Genomic DNA, 18,527 nt, shown 5'->3' on the forward strand with positions numbered 1-18,527 from the left:
TAAGCAACAGCTTCATAAAACCTACTTTGAAAATATTCACCATAAATATTTAGATATCAACACAACTCTGTCTTAAGTTTTGTACACTTCAACTTGAAGTATTTGTATACTAACTGTAAATATACAATATACTTTTAAAAGCTATTATCACCTCTGGAAATAGTAAGGCTGTTTCAATGAAATTTTGAGTCATTTACTCCACTTAGCGCCAACATGGTGCCAGGTACTGTGCTAGGTACTGAGTAGCAAATATTTGAAAGCTCTGCTACTGAAGTCAGTATGGGGAGGTGCTACATGCAAATGCAGTAAAATATAACAAAAACAAAAGCATATGAGTGTACCCAGCCTTCTCCATTCATCAGCCGACTAAAGAGAACTCACGAATCACCTTATTTTTCTTCCATCCTGGCCTCTGAGTTTTTTTTTTGTTGTTTTTTTTTTGTTTTGTTTTGTTTTGTTTTACCTTGGTGGGAATGTGGCAGAATCTTTTTGGGTGGAAAGTGGTACAAATCAAACATGGGATGGGTCAAAGGCAGCTGGAAAACAGGGAAATTAGAGGAAGAAGCTATTGTGTCTATCCATAGCATCATTTGCTAAGGATATGTTTCTATCATATAACCTCTCAAGGAATTTCTGTGCCCTCTGAACAGGTGTGATAGCGTTTACCAAGTCCCATTTCATTTTCTTCTTTCTGGCAATACAGAAAGACTTCATTTCCCAGCCTCCCTTAAAAGTGAATTGCAATCATGTAACTAGTTCTGGCCAATGAACTAAGAGAGTGACCAAGGTGTGGCACCTCCAACATGAAGTATTCCCCACATTTGCAGAAGCCTGAAAGCCATGTGTTCCAGATGTTTGTAACTGCCTGAGACCCTGAGAGACAGGGAGCAGCCTGGTACCCTGAAAACAGAGATCTGTACTCTCCCATGCAGTGTGTGAGAGAAAAGGCTGTGTTAGAAAGGAAGATTTTAAGGAGTTTTGCTCCTTAGCCTAATTATCCACTTCACAGTGGTCAAGAGATGCAAGTAGAAATTTGGGTTATTCTGAAATTACCTTTTGGTTGTTGAATTCTGCTTCTTTAATACATCATTATTCAGTGACTAAAATCCATGGCTCCAACTTTGTAAGGATTATGAAAGTAAAATATAATTGTTAAAATAGAGGTATGAACAAGTGTTCTGGAAGCATGGAGAAAAAAGAGACCAAGCCTGGAAAGACTAATTGGATGCATGCTCTTCTAATAAGACCAACGATTGCTTAAGTCTTTTCTTCAGGTCCTCCTCTCCTAGCCATCCTTCCTCCACCAACCACACACACACACACACACACACACACACGAAGCAAAAATAGTTGGTTGGAGGGAGTAAGAAAGAAAACACTGGTAATTACCTACTGCACAATTTATTTGAACAAACAGCAACATACTGATTAGCATGGTTATAACACTCCCAGAATAAAAGCCATTGAACATTGAAGGTTGCCTGAACTCAATCCTGAATAGAAAGAAACCAGGGAAGCTAATCAGTTAAAAGTGCATTCATAGGGGATAAGATTTAAGAACAGAACTTCCCCCTACCTGAGCTGCAGTGCTAGGGCTGGAGGCATAATCTTTGCTCCTATCCTGCCAATGAGAGTCGGGAACACACCCACCAGCTCCACCACGGTGATGTGTCGAAGATCAAGGCCACACTGTGCTTGCTGGGAAAAAGAAAACCCAACAGGGGAAGTATGAGCATGGCTAAAAAAGACATCCTTATCAAACTAGAGACTGACAGAAGCAGCACTGGCCTGTCTCTGGAAGTTTATTTGCTCCCTCTGAACTGTCCTGAAAACAGATGAGAAATTGGGGTTAAGCTGGTGGCTATAAAAACCTAAATACCTTTCCTAGAGGAATCATTCAGATATGGCTTGACAGTGGGATGTTGAAAACCTAAGCAAAAGGGCAGTCTATGTATTTCCAGACAGGGTGAGACCTTCAGTGAGTCAAATTTCCTAAAAAGTGTCCAAGATCACCCCAGAGGATTCTAACTTTTTCTTTGCAAGGAGAGAAGACTACTCTATTTCCAGAGTCCACTTCTCTGCCGTTTCCACTCTCCACACTCCCCTGCCCTATGCCCTCCACACCCAATCCCAGGGGAAAAGAGGATAAAAGATTCCAAGCCTCTAAGCTGGCTCTTGGCAAGAACTTTGGGAATGTGGCCCAGTCAACCACGTGTCAGGAGGGCTCATCAGGAATGGCAAAGGCAATAAAAAAAAAAGGTAATGTAAGACAAATATGACGAATTTGGCTAAATGGGAAAAGAAATTTTGAAGTCTTGAAAGATGAAAACATCAAATATGTTTTACCAAAATTCCACTGAAACATCCCTATATGAGGTTACAGAACTGGTTGAAAAGTTTAAAAAGTTAGAAATAGACTTTTGTATTACTCTCACTGAAATGCCTAAGTCAATCAAACCTTTCTTTGAAGGCTCTGGTTAAAATGCAAATGTAAGTATATTTGGAGGAGGAGGTCACATCAAAATATCTTGATATAAAATATCTTATCCAACCAGTTGTTAAGTTAGCAAGTGTCTGAAGGGATGGGACAGACTAGAGCAACGATGGCAATCTTTCTCTGTAAAGGGCCAGGAGTATTTCAGGCTTGGCAAGGTTGGATGGCCTCTGTTCTAACCACTGCACTCCATCATTGTAGTGCAAAAGCAATTGTAGATCATGCACAGATGAATTAGTGTGGCTGTGTCCAACAAAAGTTAATTTACCAAAACTAGCCATGGGTCACCATAGTTTGCTGACACAGAGGAAAAGCAAGTTGTTTGGCTTAATTCATTTTCCTATGGAATAAGAACAGATGAGGAAATGCATGATCATGGAATATAGCCTGCAATGCCAATTTCCCACAAAAGACAGAGGTATAAGCTTGTGTTTTCTGAAGAGCAAGCCCCTGGCTTGGACAAGGAGATACAAGGAAAGGTAAGCTGGTGGGGACCAAGGGTAAAGATGCAATGAATTTGGTTCCTATCAAGGGAGCTCACAAAAATTTTATATGGCTCTTCAGAGTTCATAGGCAGTTCTTCAAGTACGTGGGAAGAGTGAAAAGAGACTTATTATTGTCCATTTTATTAATGCTGACATGAGAAGTAAATTGTAGCCTTTGATTAAATCAAGACTGTTCTAAGCACTTAGTTCTATCCACTGTAATAAATGAATAAAATAGTCTCAAAAAAATGTGCAGCACTGTATCCATGGCAAAGCATACATCCTGCCTCTTTAGTATTCAGTGAAGTTAGCCACTCTTTTGCAAACCAGCTTCAGGACAAAAGCAAGCAACTTCTAGTTTGATCCTTACAGTTTCTAGTCATCCTTCCCCACACACCCAAGATGTTGGTTGCCTCATTTAGTAGCTACAAAATTTACGTAGCTGAGAAGGACACATTTCTCAGAAAAGTGACCCTCAAACTTTAGAGTGCTTAGGAATCACCTGGAGATTTTGTTAAAAGTGTAGATTCTGACACAGTAGGTCTGGGAGGGGCCCTGAGAATTGGCATGTCTATCAAGCTCCCAGGTGATGCTGATGCTGCTGGTCTGGTCCATGGATCACACATTGAGAACCACTTTTCTAAAAAAAAAAATGGCTGTCACCCTCTGAGTCAAAGAAATTCCCTGGGGAAAAATGTGGGCAGGCAGCTAATTGATTGCTTCCAGCCAGGCATATCCTGGACAGGTTCAGCAAAGACAATTGTTCTGTGGCTAGGCCTGGACAGCATGTCAATTAGACTTATTGGTGAAGACAGACAAACCTCATTAGTTGGAAAATGATTGGGTTAACTCTAAGGAGTCAATGTTAATCAGGTTATGGCCCAGAACCAGAAACGAATGGTGGTAGCTCTAAAGTGCCAGTTCCTGAAACTCACTGGAAGTGGATTAGGCACTGAATCTGGCCTTTGCTTTTAGCGAAATGGCTGGGCCCTTCCTGTTAAAGGTCTCCCTCCCACCTTGGCCCTGCCTCGAGGACTCACCTGCAGCATTCCTAGCTGGAGCCGGTAAAGGAGGTTTCGGGCTGTGGGTGTGGACACAATGAGGAGTCTCCTTTTCTCATAAAACTGATCCAGAAGTGCAGCTGCCGTTCTGACGCCCACATTGACATTCATGGCTGTAATCAGAAGTGGCCACATGGGTCAGAAACCTTCTACTTGTTCTGGCTCAACAGAGCCTGTGATGACACACAGAACCATTTGTGTAAGAAGTAAACCCTGAGATAAGGATTCAAGTGTAAATAGTTTATTTGGGAGGCAGTCCCAAGAAGCACTTGTGGAGGAGTGAGGAAGTATATTCACTTCCTCTTGCTGCTGTAGCAAATCACCATAAACTTAGTGACTTAACATAATACAAACTTATTCTTTTAGATATTGCAGGTCAGGATCTAAAAGATCCTGGTCTCATGGAGCTAAAATCAAGGTGTTGGCAGGGTTATGTTCCCATGGAGGTTCTAGGGGAGAATCTGATTTCTTGTCTTTTTCAGCATCGAGAGGCCACATTCATTCCTTGGCTAGTAGTCCCTTCCTCCATCTTCAAAGGCAGCAGTGTAGCATCTTCAAATCTCTCTTCTCTCTGACCTCTCCTTCCATCGTCTCTTTCTATGAGTCTGACATCAGTTCTGCCTCCTTTATATAAGAAGGCTTGTGATTACATTGGGCCCACTGGGTAATCCAGGATACTCTTCCCATCTCAAAATCCTTAACTTAATTACATCTGTAAAATCCCTTTTTTCACATAAGGTAACATATTCTCAGGTTCCGGGGATTAGGATGTGGACATCTTTGGTGGACCATTATTCTGTCTATGTCAGGAAGTGAGACAGTGAAGGAAAGAAAACAATACCAATTGGTTATCAAGCAAGTTATTGCTGTGGGCATTTGGAACTCACTCCCACTGGGGAACTCTAGGAGATGATATACAACATACCTCCAGAATTAACCCACTGGAGGGAACTGGAGTATTTATACAATTGCTCCATCATTTTTGAGGGCTGCTTCTGGGGCACTAACTCTCCATCACTTCCAGCTGGCTCTGTGCATGGGCTGACAATGCTTTCATAGCCAGGAAAGAAATGCTCTCAGACAGAGAGACCCAGTTAATTGCAGTAAGTAGCCTTTTGAACATAGATGGGAATGTGAAAGGCATATGGGCCAAGCACCATAGTATCTGCTGGGGAAAGGGGTGCAGAGAGGCAGAAGGGTAAGAGAATGGGCAATGGCCAGGCTGGCTTTGGAATGGCTCAGAATCTCTGAAGTCTGCCTCCTTGGTGCAGAAGGGGCAAAGCAATATGGGGCACAAAGGCCACAGAGCAAGCAACACAGGCATAGAGGACATGGGATAAGGCAGTTTTATAATAGGTCTTCCCTTTAAGCAAATAAATGACAACTAATTCCAGCTGTTCAAGGTCAATGAAGGATGTTGTATAGATAGGCAAGCAAAAGGCTTAGCCCCAGAGAAGAAATAATATGAGAAAACTAGTAGATGCCATGTATAATTTATAATCTTGGTTTTCATATTTCACATTTTAGGTTTGCACTGAAGTGTTTGTCCATTCACACATTCATTCATTCAGCCATTATACACTGAGTGCCTGCCATGTGCCAAGCTCTATGCTAGGTACTAGGATGTCACACTGAGTGATACACAGTTCCTGCCCTCTTTCCTGCCCTCTTCCCTGCTCCAGGGACTCAGAGTCTAGGCTAGCTCTGGTCAAGAGAAATACAATGTAAGCCACTATATTTAATCTTAAATTTTCTAGTTGCCTCATTAAAAAAGTGTAAAGAGACTGGGCGCAGTGTCTCACACCTGTAATCCCAGCACTTTGGGAGGCCGAGGCAGGTAGATCACGAGGTCAGGAGATCAAGAACATCCTGGCTAACACGGCGAAACCCCGTCTTTACTAAAAATAAAAAAAATTAGCCAGGCATGGTGGCATGCACCTGTAGTCCCAGCTACTCGGGAGGCTGGGGCAGGAGAATCACTGGAACCCGGGAGGCGGAGGTTGCAGTGAGCCGAGATCGCGCCACTGCACTCTAGCCTGGGTGACAGAGCGAGACTACTCTCAAACAAACAAACAAAAAGTATAAAGAGATAGGTAGAAAGGATTTTATGTTTTATCTAACCCAATGTATCCAAAATATTTCATTTCAACATGTAATCAATATAAAAAATTAAGATACTTCATATTCTTTTTCACACTGAGATTTTGAAATTGGTATATATTTTACACTTATAGCATATCTCAATTCAGATTAGCCTCATTTCAAGTGCTTAGTAGCCACACATAGCTAGTGGCTACCATGTTGGACCACATAGGTCTAGGAGCCTGTTAGACACCACACCCCAGGCCTTAATGCCAACATGGTGGGCATGAAGTCCTTAGGTAGGGAGTCTATAATAGGTGTGTTCTTTCTACTTTAATACATGAAATTGAAGAATCTCAGTCATTTAGCTGATGGTATATATGTCTGTCTGTCACTTAACTCTAAATGGGGGCTTCAATTAAAAGAAAGTGATAAAGATGAAAGGGTACCAGGAAATGAGAAAAAGAGAAGTCTATAAACAAGAGATATGTCCATAATTTTCTGGCTAGTCCAAGTTTCAGACTCATTACTCAGCCCAATTTTTCTTCATCAGGAATAAGAGCTGGCATAAGGCTTTGCCTGTACCAGGCACTGCTCTATTCCACTGTCCCACAGATGACCTCATTTAATCCTTACAACAACTCAAGAGGTAGATGAGGTATTATTTTCTTCATTTTACATAGGACGAAAGATTCCAAATGCCCAAGGTCTATGTAACTTTCATGCCAGTGATGCAAAGCAGGTATGATATTGTCTCTACATGGCAATGTACTAGCTTTATAAATAAGATCCTTACATTTCTAGAACAAAGGAAACTAGAGCAAATTTTGCTGATTCATAATGTCACCAAAGGCTGGCCCTAGGTTCCTACCTTGAGCTTCTTCCTTAGAGGACATCAAAGGGAAATTAGAGGATAGGCAGAGGCAAGATGGATGGCAGATGAGATGAGCTGCAGCAGGGATCTAGGGACTATGTTCATCCACTCAGATAAAGAGGGATGGCCATGAACTTCTCAAAGTATATGAAGGGAAACCTCTCTTGCACTGGAATCAAGAACCAAGGGGTTTACAGGTTCTGCTGCAGGCTGGAGGGGCTGCATACCTACCTGCACAGGTGGGCTCCGTGCCAGACCAAGCCAGGTTGGATTGACATACTCGGGCAGGGCTACCCTGGAGCTCATAGCCGCCGATGCAGGAGAACTCACAGGTGGCTCCATAATTATCACCGTCGCTGGAGCACTTCATGTAACCATTCTCTGGGGCATTGAGTTTGCCACAGCGTTTGACTGTAGGGACACAAGTCCAGAGGGGTCTCAGTGCTGAGCTCCCAACCACAGAGTAAGCAGAAAAGGTGAGGATGCAGAGGCATCAGCTTTGCAATCAGGCTTCTACATCAGCCTGTGAAATGAGTGAGGGAGGAGGGATGACTATTTGGTCAGTGAGTGAGTCTTGCAATGGTCACCATCCATACCAATGAGACCACTGATATCAACTGGTTTCGCCCCTAGTGTTACAGATGAGGAAGTGAAGTCCAGGAGAGTAAGGAGTAAAGATGGTTAGCAATTAGTTGCCCAAACCATCAGGCATAAAATAACCCTTAAAATCATTTTCTTTCATACCAATGATACTAGAACACTAAAAACATGTTCTCCTGGTGGCCCAAATTAGGGGGCTCCTATTCACCCTGGTTGTGGATGGACTCACAGGCTTCAGCTGGTCACCTAAGCTCAGGGATGGAAAAATTATTGAATAATATTCTTCTGGGACAGTCAGCTATGGGCTCCTGTAAGACTAGTCCTGGGAACTCCTTAAATAATCTGGCAACACTGACGCCCATCCAGATGTGTATCATGAAATTCAGGCATTAAGATAGGGCATTTCCCCAAGCCTCATTAGAGGCTAATCTAAAGCTGGCAAGTCTCCCACCACAGTAGGCACTTGAGAGAGTTCTGGCTTGAGGACCTGCTTCCCTTTGCTCTTCTAAAGAGAGGGGGAAAAAAAACCAGTAAGCGGTACTCTTACCTCTTACTTTAACTCGAAATTTGCAAGTGCCCTTATTCTCAGCTCTGTCATAGACTGTGTACTGGATCTTGTGGTCTCCTTCTGGAAAGTTGGAGCCTGGGGGGAGGCCTTTCAGAATGACACTTAGAGAAAAAAAATCAGAAACAGGAAAGATGACATTATGGATCTGACAAGCAAGTGACGACCCCCTACTCTTTACAGGACATGGAGAGACCGAGGGGCAACCATTAGATCACTTTAAGTAGAACAAAAATTTCTTGAAGAATAGAATCTCCTAAGCTTTAGTCTGTTTTAGAAGAGCAGTTTGTGACCAGAAAATGGAAGACCCAAACTACTGGGAAGGTTAGACTTTTTTCTTGCTGAAGGGTAGAATGGTAGGGAAGTGGGTAGATGGGGGAGGGAGGATGAAAAATATAGGGCCCAAGTCTCTTCCTTCAATCTCACTCTTGTTCCAGGGAGGACCTGAATTGCCTCACTGTTGGGAAGACGAGGGAATTTTCTGTGAGGAAAATCATTAGAGAATACAGTCCAAGCAGTCACTGGCAATTTGGGCCTGCAGGGGGGCGGGGGGGGGGGGTACTAGAACTTTCTCTGTTTTTTCTATCTGGGACAGTGGAGACCTAAAGGCAAGTTCTCTGTGATTCCTTGGTTATCCTAATAACATAATAATAATGACGAAAAGTGGAAAAGTGTTCTCTGCACTTTACATAAACCTTACATGTTAGGCATGGTTCTAGGCATTTTGCATATATTCACTTAATCCTCCTTATTTAAACCAACAACCCTATTAGGTAGGTAGTATTATCTCTGATTCACAGATGAGGAAACTGAGGCACAAAAAGGCTAAAAAACTTGCCCAAGGTCACACAGCTAGGGTGAGTTTATCTTTTTTCTTGGCTGCCTAATGAGAACACCAATAAGTATAGCATGATCAAAATCTATGTTCTGTTTTTCAATATACATATAATTCCCCATCTCCCTACAGTTCTGGGAATGATGAGAATATTTGCTAATAATGAACATGTGGAATTATCATTGTCACCACTGAGGAAGGCCTTACATGTAGGTGGGTGAGGTGGCTGTTTACCAGGTATGAGAGAGGGGTCTTGGGAAAATGTCAGAAATCCCACTATTTTGAGACATGCTGCTGTTGGCTTTAGATGCTTTAAGGTCTTTAGAAAGCACAATTTAAATTCAGATAAACCTGAGAGGAGTGATACTTCAAATATAAGTGGATGTAACCTCTCTGAGACTTTGTTTCGCCTGTGACATGCGAATAACAGAAGGAGTAAATAAGGGAACTCACAAGAAGCACTTGTCTCAGAGCTTGACACTAGAACCTTCTCCCTCACAAGGGAGCGATAGAGCAGTAGCTTGGATAGGAAGTGGTGGAAGGGGTCATAGGAGAAATGTCAGGGCAGCAAGGAGCCCAAGTAAGAGCGAAAAGGGAACAAGACAGCCTTCTCTGAACTCCTCATCCTGTTGGAGTACATTCCCAACGCATCCTGCTCTAAGCCTTTCTGGCCTCTGGGCTGTAGAACTCTGGAAGCAGACAGCTGCTCTGAACAAAGGGACAGGAGAGTACTGAGATGCTGTTTTGAAATGTAACAATCCTGCCAGGTGCAGTGGCTCATGAATATAATCCCAGCACTTTGGGAGGCCGAGGTGGGCAGATCACCTGAGGTCAGGAGTGCAAGACCAGCCTGGCCAACATGGCAAAAACCCATCTCTACCAAAAGTATAAAAATTAGCAGGGCATGGTGGTGCACACCTGTAATCCCAGCTACTCAGGAGGCTGAGGCAGGAGAATCGCTTGAACCTGGGAGGCGGAGGTTGCCGTGAGCCAAGATCGTGTCACTGCACTCCAGCCTGGGCAACAGAATGAGAATCTGTCTCAAAAAATAAAAAAATCAAATAAAATTTAATACTCCTAACCATATTACGCAAGCTACCCACAAAAACAACAAGGTGAATATTCTCACAAAGCTTGTAGACAAATAGAGTCATCTGATGGCTTGATGTTTTGTGTTTATCATACAGGATTTTTCAACAGCAGTCAGAGCTGCAAAAATCTAAAAACCTACTATATGCTAGGGGCTGGGCCAGGCATTGTGCTAGACCCTGAAGAGTCAAAGGTAAATAAAACCCAATCCCTGATTACGTCAACTTACTTTTCAATTCTGATTGCCTACATTTTCTTCAAAGGGATTTGTGGGATGTGTATGTGATAGCAAATAATTTTTTAATGGTCAAACTTTATCTTTGAGAAGTTACAATGGGAGAGCATAACTAGTAATATTACTTAAGCTAGATGAGGCACTGGGGGAAGATTATTGGAATGTAGGAACAAAATGTCCTGCCTCTCTCACTAGAAACTGTACTGTTATTGCTAATCATTGTGTAAAAATGTTTCTGGTTGATAGGATTCTAGAAAGTCTTTTCTTGCTTTATGGATCACCAGGAGATAAGTCAGAGGTATCCTTTCATCTACAGATGAAAACTCAGTGGGGAACTCTAATATGCCCGTAAACTTTAAGGCACAGATATGAACGTGCTAACATGAAGTAGTGGTCTCCAGGGAATAGGAAGGCCAACCAAACAGTTGCAGGGGTACAGGCCCAAATGCTAGATTAGAACAACACGTAGCTAACCCTCACAAAGGGATCCACCCATTTTTAAAAGCTTCTTAAGAATGCTTCTCATTGAAGTTGGTAAAACAAACATACCAGCAAAAAGCAACTCAGACACATGTCAAACTATGAATGAAATTGGTCCAGGAGAATGGGGTAGAGGTGGGGAAGAAAGCAGAAGATACCTTCTCTTTTTTTAAATAAGCATCTGTAAGTGTTTGATATGATCAGGAGTTTTAAAAATAAATTAAAAAGCTTTGAAAGAGATAAATACAGCCGAAAAACAAGGGGTGAAAAAGTTCTGCACTAAACTGTACTCACAGAGCACAAGAGCGGCAGCCTCTGGCACCACATGGGAGACACTGACGGCTTCCCAGTGCAGGTAATGGCCTGGGGGCGTGAGTAGGGTCTGCCTGGGCAGGCAGTGGGGGTGGCTCTATCCCTAAATTAACCAACTGGCTTCCTCTGTCCCCTTCTGTTCCTCCTTCCCTTCTTCTCACCACCCCTTCTTTTAAATTTTTTTTTATTTTTAATTTTTGTGAGTATATGGTAGGTATATATATTTATGGGGTACATGAGATTTTTTTTTTAATTTTTTTGAGATGGTGTCTCACTCTGTCACCCAGGCTGGAGCACAGTGGCACAATCTTGGCTCACTGCAACCTCAGCCTCACGGGTTCAAGAGATTCTCATGCCTCAGCCTCCTGAGTAGCTGGGATTACAGGTGTGTGCCACCATACCTGCCTAATTTTTGTATTTTTAGTAGAGATGGGGTTTCACCATGTTAGCCAGGCTGGTCTCAAACTCCTGACCTCAAGTGATCCGCCTGCCTCATCCTCACAAAGTGCTGGGATTACAGGCATGAGCCACCGCACCCAGCCAAGATGTTTTGATACAGGCCTGCAATGTATGATAATCACATCATTCACCACCCCTTATTTCTCTTTTTTCCTTCAGTAAGGATTTACTGAGCGCTAACTATGTGCCAGGCACAATTCTGGGCATTAACAACATAGCAGTGAACATATTATAATAGAGACAGGCAATCAACAAATACATAGGTGACATATATAATATGTTAGGTAGTGACCAGGGGGACCACATCTGAAAGCATCAATAGACCAGCATATATACACTCCCCTACTCTGGCTAGTAAACATCTCACATAAAAGAGACAGCATCATTTTATCTGCCAAGTTTCACTTACTCAGTAAGAATACCATCTGCTGTGTCTCTTCCTTCGGGTGTCTCCCAGGACACCCGGACTGTCAGTTTGTTGGGTTCTGCAATGCGTTCCTTCACACTTGGGCACTTGATTCTAGGAGGTTCCATATCTGCAAATATAACCAAAACATTCTCATCATCATCAAGAAATATCTAGTCAAACTGGGGTTCAACACCCAAAGTTTAAAATACCAAAGCCTCTGGGTATTCTCCATTTTCAGAGAGTTTGTTCACCCTATATATTCCCCTTTTCTCCCTTCATAATGCTTTTACTCTCCTGCTAAGTTTTGAAGATTGTTTAAATACTCACATTTGCAGGGCTAAACCTGCAATCAACTGGCCTTGCGAGGTGTCCTGTGGGTAATTCATTAGTTACAGCCTTTCCTCCCCATGCTTCCAAACTCTGCCTACCGAAGGCCACATGGCAGTTACCCAGCTGAAACTAGAAGTCATTTGAAGACAGCATCATGGAATATTAGAGAAAGGCACTCTAGCTATCATCTAGTCAGATTCAATTCAAGGCAACAAATTTTTCATGAGTACCAATCTTATCCAAGGCTTCATTCCAACTGCTGGGGTTGGGGGTGCACAAAGGCAAGAGAATCATGTGCTCCTGACATTTCAGAGAATTTGCCATGTATTGGAGGGATTACATTACCACACACGAGATATAACATGAGGTAGAAAATGGCAATGCCCCAGGCAAGGTAAAAGTGAATGCTATGGAGGTGTAGAGGAGCCACCCAACTCTCATTTTACAGATGTGCAAACTGAGGCTCAAATAACTTAAGTGATTTATTTAAGACCACACATGTAGATAATGGCACTGTGAATTACAATCTAAGTCAGAGCACTTGCCACCGGAACAAGCTCTCTCTGTTCCTGCTACCTATTATCAACATATTGCTTAATATCTTAAAATAGGCAATGGTCTGTCTGGGTCCACTCTCCCCTTGAACTGCTACTGAACTACACTTATGGTTTTGTGTTCTGGGACAGCAGTTTTACTGTGGCTCTGGACCTCCAAAAGCCTCCCAAATTTCTTCAAGTAGTTTCTCTACCTGGTAATAAGAGTTCTGCCTCGATAGTGATAACAAGGATGGGTGGTTAATGAGGGCTCGAAGTAAATGAGATGTCAACTCTACACTGGGTTGTATTTCATCTTATAGCTGAAGTGAAATCACAAGAGGAAGTTCAAATTTCTGCAAATTCTACTTAATGTTTCTGAACAGGTAGAGAATGTATTTAAAGAGGGCACGGCAAATAAAGGACATTCAGCTCCACATTACTTTACGTATCAACTGATAAGTATTAAGTGCTATTACTGCCTTAATGAAAGTTAAATGCCCTTTTGATTCTGAATGACAGATGTCTTTGAGAGACTAAATGCACCAAGTAAAATTCTTTATATACTTTCTCCTGTGTCTTGTCTAATAATTTCTCATTTTATTCAGGGTAAGAAGTTATGAATAACTTATTAAACAATTTTGCCTTCAGCTATCCAAATTCATTTTCATTCTATGTCATGCTTCAGTGGGGTGTGAACTTAACAGCCTTAATGCACCAATCCTAAATTGAATAACCACCATATTTTGTTGAATTTAAGTCACTCCTAATTGTGAAATGCATCCCTATTTCAGGGATATTAAAAGGTAGAAAAAATATGCTTCTCAGAATTGATAAAATAAAGTATACAAATACTATGATGAAATGGAAGATGCTTTAAATGCATTCAAGATGTCTATACTCGGTTGTTACGTTTTTTAAAAAAAATTAATTTTTTACTATGATAGGTGATAGAAGACAAACTTTTATAATTCAGAGGAACATTTCACAGAAAGACAAGTATATAATGACTGCCCCCTGCTGGTCAAATATAGCTGGCAATTACATTATAGAAAGTATATTTATTAGCATGTAGATTTCAATGTAAAATTACATTGTGTTACCATGTTTTCTTGGAGCAGCATGGTCAGAGTGAAAAGCAACTTAGTCTCTGTCAGGTAAACTAAATGTCTGGATGATACATTGTTGTTTGTTTTCTGTATCTAGATGTACTAACAGTATAAGCACACAGGCTCCAAGATAGGTTATCTGGGAGAAGAGTCTCAGAGTTTCCCAAAGCCAGCCTATCTCTAGCTAACAATGATCAGCTGAATTGGCCTAGCTTTTCAGAAACAGTGCTCTTCCAAAGAAGAAACAAGAAGAAATAAATCACTACAAATAATAACTAATATTGGAAAAATCCTTCCTACATGCCCACCCCATGCTAAGTACCCTCCTTATATTATTTTACTGAATTTGCACAACCACCCATTAGACTAAGCAGTGTTATTAGCGTCCCCATTTATAGACTGGGAAGAAGCATTTTCTCTCTTTTGGAATTTCTTTGTGGTCTGGGATTTTTAAATGCCATTACATATTTTAAAGTTATTTTAATAAACCAAACCCTTTTGTGTATCTGCCTGCTGCTGACCTAGTGTTTTCCGCCAACCTTTGCACACATACTGTTTTGTGATGGTCTGTCATAGCTTCCCCATGAACACTTGAAGAGCCTCTGCAGGACTTGATCCTGACACATCCTCAAGCAGCTGCCTTCTCTCTCGGCTGGTGAGACCAGCTGGTCTGCCCTTCAGCTGATACTCCAGAGACCTAAGCCTGTTATTACCCAGACTTGGCCCCGATAGCATTTTATAAGTTATACATTTCCATGAATGAAAGGAACAAAGTTACTATAGAAACATAATTACTATCCCCTGTTGAATTAGGATGCCTGCAATTGTATAAAAATCTTGAAACCTTCAGTGAAAATTCTGGCCTCTGCTCTCTGCCACATTCATTGGAGACATCTGACAAACTGTCTCCCTTCTCTGTGCTCTAGTTTTCTCTGTGCATATAAAATATGAGAAACAAATATATTGCATTGTATCAACTACTATTTATCTAAGAAGCTGAACTTTTTTTTTTTTTGAGACAGGGTCTCACTCTGTCACCCAGGCTGGAGTGCAGTGGCACAATATCGGCTCACTGCAGCCTTGACCTCCCAGACTCATGTGATCCTCCCACCTCAGCCTCCTAAGTAGCTGGGACTACAGGCATGCACCACCATGCCTGGCTAATTTTATTTATTCATTTATTTATTTCTGTAGAGACAGGGTTTTGCCATGTTGCCCAGGCTGGTCTCGAATTCCTGGGCTCAAGCAATCTGCCTGTCTTAGCCTCCCAAAGTGCTGGGATTACAGGTGTGAGCCACCAGCACCCAGCTGAAGCTGAACTATTTACTTGGAAATCCTTGACACATCTAACCAGGTAGGTAGTGGAAATAAGGAAGAAGTTCAAAAGGACAATGTCTTGCCCAACAGATAACAATAAAATGCAAGGGAAGTGACCCTGTGCCAGTTCCAGACCTAGGCCCTCATAGAATCTGGTGCCTTCTGCTTTCACTATGTTAAAAGCCAGCTGCCATCTAAAGAAGTCCAATTGACTGGAGAGGCCATATAATCAGGATGAGAAATTATGAATGAGAGAGAGAGAGAGAGAGAAAGAGACTCAGCCAGACCCCAGTCAGTACAACTTTTCCCAACTGAGGTACCAGACCTGTGAGTGAAGCCATCTTGAATCCTCCAGCTCCACTTGGTCACCTCAGCCATTACCACATACAGCAGAGATGAGCTGTCCCCACAGAGCTCTGCCCAACTTTCCAACCCATAGAATCTTTGAGCAATAACATAGTTGTTTGGAGCCACTAAGTTTTGGGTGGTCTATTGTGCAGCAACAGATCACTGATGCAAATATAAAATAGTTTGAGTTTGGTGATAGAGAAAGGAAGAGTTCTTTTCAAGGGGGCATAGGAAGAGAGTGACTGCCAAATGCAGAACAAACCTGGCCATTGAAAACTCATCCAGTTGTTTGCTTCCCCCAGCCAGAGTGTGATCTCTGTGGATGGCTCTGGGAAGTGGTTTCCTCTGTTTGGCACCACACAAAAATCCAGAGAACTTTCCAAAACAGAAAAAAGAGGCAAGAAGGGAGGCAATGAAATCCACATTTAAAAGTCATGATCATAGCCAGGTGTGGTGGCTCATGCCTGTAGCCCCAGCTACTCAGGAGGCTGATGTGGGAGGATCACTTGAACCTGGGAGTTCAAGACCAGCCTGGACGACATAGAAAGAGGCCAGCCTGGGCAACATAATGAGACCTCATCTCTAAAAGTCAGTATCTTCACAAGAAAGAAGCCCAAATAAAAATTCATTGGTGATACATTTATATTAGAGAGGGCCACTAAAAGTTGACCTGTTCTGTTTGTACTAACAAATCATGTAAGGGAAAAAGTGAATCAGTATCTCAGTCAATCAAGTTGTTTTAACTGAAACTAGCCTCTGAAAGTTTGCAAAAGAATGTGTATTTGTCAACCCAGGAAGAATTTAGCACAATTTAACATCATTTGCAACAATGCATGGATACATTTATTCTTAGCCCTACTGATGTTTGCATCAACTGAATAATGCAATGCAGCCCAGCAATAATGCAATGATCCCATTCCTATGGGTCATTGGGTAAACCAGCTGTGAGACAGCTGGGACACAAGAAACGTATGCCATCAATTTCCATATATTACATCTCCGAAATTTTTTATTCCAGAATTTCATTTGTGTTAATAAATCTCCACCTATTCCACTCTGTAGAAAACAAAAAATAAGGGAGCAAAAAATAAAATTATTTAAAAATATTTTTTCCTTGATAGATAATTAGAACTTAAATGTGTTGTCTGGTCACTTTATTACAATCCGTTCCGCAGGGCAAAAAGGAAAGTTTGTTAAATTGTTAATTACTTTTGTTAAAGTAATTAAATGGATACTCTCTGCATGTCAAAAGACCTTTGCTGGTTTTTCACTGTCCATGGTTTTTAAAGTACCTTTAATTTTCTTCCTGTTTTGGCCTAGGAAGAAGTGTTGGTCTAAAGGAGAGATCATGTGTCTACTCAAAATCTGGTCTCTACATGAGGACTTGCTGTGATTCCAACTGTCCATTGTTCTATCTAAACGCCAACATAACCAAAAATAACTAAAAATGGAAAGAAAGAAAAATATCCCCCGAAAACAATAGTGGTTACATTCTAAGGTTTATTTTCTTCCAGATCAATGGAGGTTGTGGCTCTTCAAAGACTCTACCCTCCTGCAATTTGCAGTATTTTTTTCCTCCTACATTGACATATTTTTATCTATATCTGTTTCTGAAATAACCATGAATTTCAGCCCATTGCCAGAGTATGGTCTGTGTAAGAGAATTAATTTTAACTTGTGGCACCTTCAAATTAGCCAGACCACAGAACTGACCACCTCAGAGCCCAAAGTAAGCCCAGTCTTCTCTCTTCCCTCACAGTCTGGAAGAGAACTGGGGCAACTTTCTCACCACTCAGCACAGCTCTGGCCAAGACTGTTGAAGGTTGTGCGGAAATCTGGGAGCTACTTAGCCACTACGTGTCACCTCCTAAAATAGGTTGAAGTTCTGAGTTACGCTCAAGGACCCCCTACCCCTGTCAACACAAAAACAAATTTATTAAACTATTTTAATACATTTAAAGCCAAAAAAGTAAATGATACCCCTGGAGTAAAATTCACTGGGGACAAACCTCAGCTTGTCTGTCACGAAAATCAAGGAAAGAACTGCCTGCTTGCTTTGCCCATTTCTCTCTTTTTTCCTGGGAACTCTAGGCTCTCCTGTGGATCGCTGTACCCCTTTTTGTCATCCCTACCTAATTGCATGTACAATCCTCCTTCTCTCAACTATGCCTGAACCTTGTTCTGACAAACTGTAATATGAATCTCCTGAATTCGGGGTTCATTCTCTCTCCCTCTGGGAAGGTTCCAGGCCCATCTGGTCCAGCTTAAGACATGCTGTTGCTTTTTGAGAACAATCAGCATTTTCTTTCCATTGTTGCACACAATCTGGAAATTTAAACAGTATGATCCCTAGAGTACTCTGCCAAAGCTTGCTTAGCAGAAAGATTTTTGAGCTTCTCTCCTCCCACCATCACCTCTGCCCCCTCCAATATGAGGGAGTAGATTCAATTTTCTTTTTGGTTTGTTTTGAAGAGCTATGCACATAGCTAATCACAGGGAGGATACTGAAAGCAACATCTGTGAGCTGCCCCCTGTGGGCAGTGTTACTGGCACTTAGTGAATAAAATCCAAGGATGCTGCTAAACATCCTGCAAACAAAAAACACAGGGCTCCACAACAAAGAATTATTTGGCCCCAAATGTCCATCATGCTGAGGTTCAGAAACTTTGCCCTAAAGCATCATTTAGCAGAATCCTAGGCCCCACCCCAGACCTGCTGAATTTAAATCTGCATTTTTCCCAAGGTCCCTAGAGGACTTGGCTGCACAGTAAAGTTTGAGAAGCAGTGCCTTAGGTCAGTAGCTGTCTATTTGAGTGCTTCACAATCCCTGGAATGCTCATTAAAAAACAAAGTGCTGTGCCTGACCCCTAAAGTTTCTGACTCAGCAGGTGGTGGGGGTGGGTTGGTGAA

At 41.9% G+C, this 18,527-nt stretch overlaps 1 protein-coding gene across 3 annotated transcripts in view; it reads right to left on the reverse strand.

Moving 5' to 3' along the window:
• Positions 1 to 18,527, reverse strand: part of SRPX (sushi repeat containing protein X-linked) — an 87,241-nt gene that overhangs the window by 20,557 nt on the left and 48,157 nt on the right. For 2 of the 3 annotated variants that reach the window (XM_032756719.2, XM_032756718.2), the window contains exons 5-9: positions 11,981 to 12,107; positions 8,144 to 8,265; positions 7,228 to 7,407; positions 4,020 to 4,153; positions 1,577 to 1,698 (exon numbers count right to left, since the gene is read on the reverse strand). In XM_032756719.2, coding sequence (XP_032612610.1) covers positions 1,577 to 1,698; positions 4,020 to 4,153; positions 7,228 to 7,407; positions 8,144 to 8,265; positions 11,981 to 12,107 — 685 coding nt within the window. The remainder of the gene's footprint in view (positions 1 to 1,576; positions 1,699 to 4,019; positions 4,154 to 7,227; positions 7,408 to 8,143; positions 8,266 to 11,980; positions 12,108 to 18,527) is intronic. The other variant, XM_032756720.2, reaches the window with a different exon arrangement.

The sequence above is a fragment of the Hylobates moloch genome, unplaced genomic scaffold (assembly GCF_009828535.3).
Source record: "Hylobates moloch isolate HMO894 unplaced genomic scaffold, HMol_V3 SCAFFOLD_7, whole genome shotgun sequence".
Lineage (NCBI taxonomy): Eukaryota > Metazoa > Chordata > Mammalia > Primates > Hylobatidae > Hylobates > Hylobates moloch.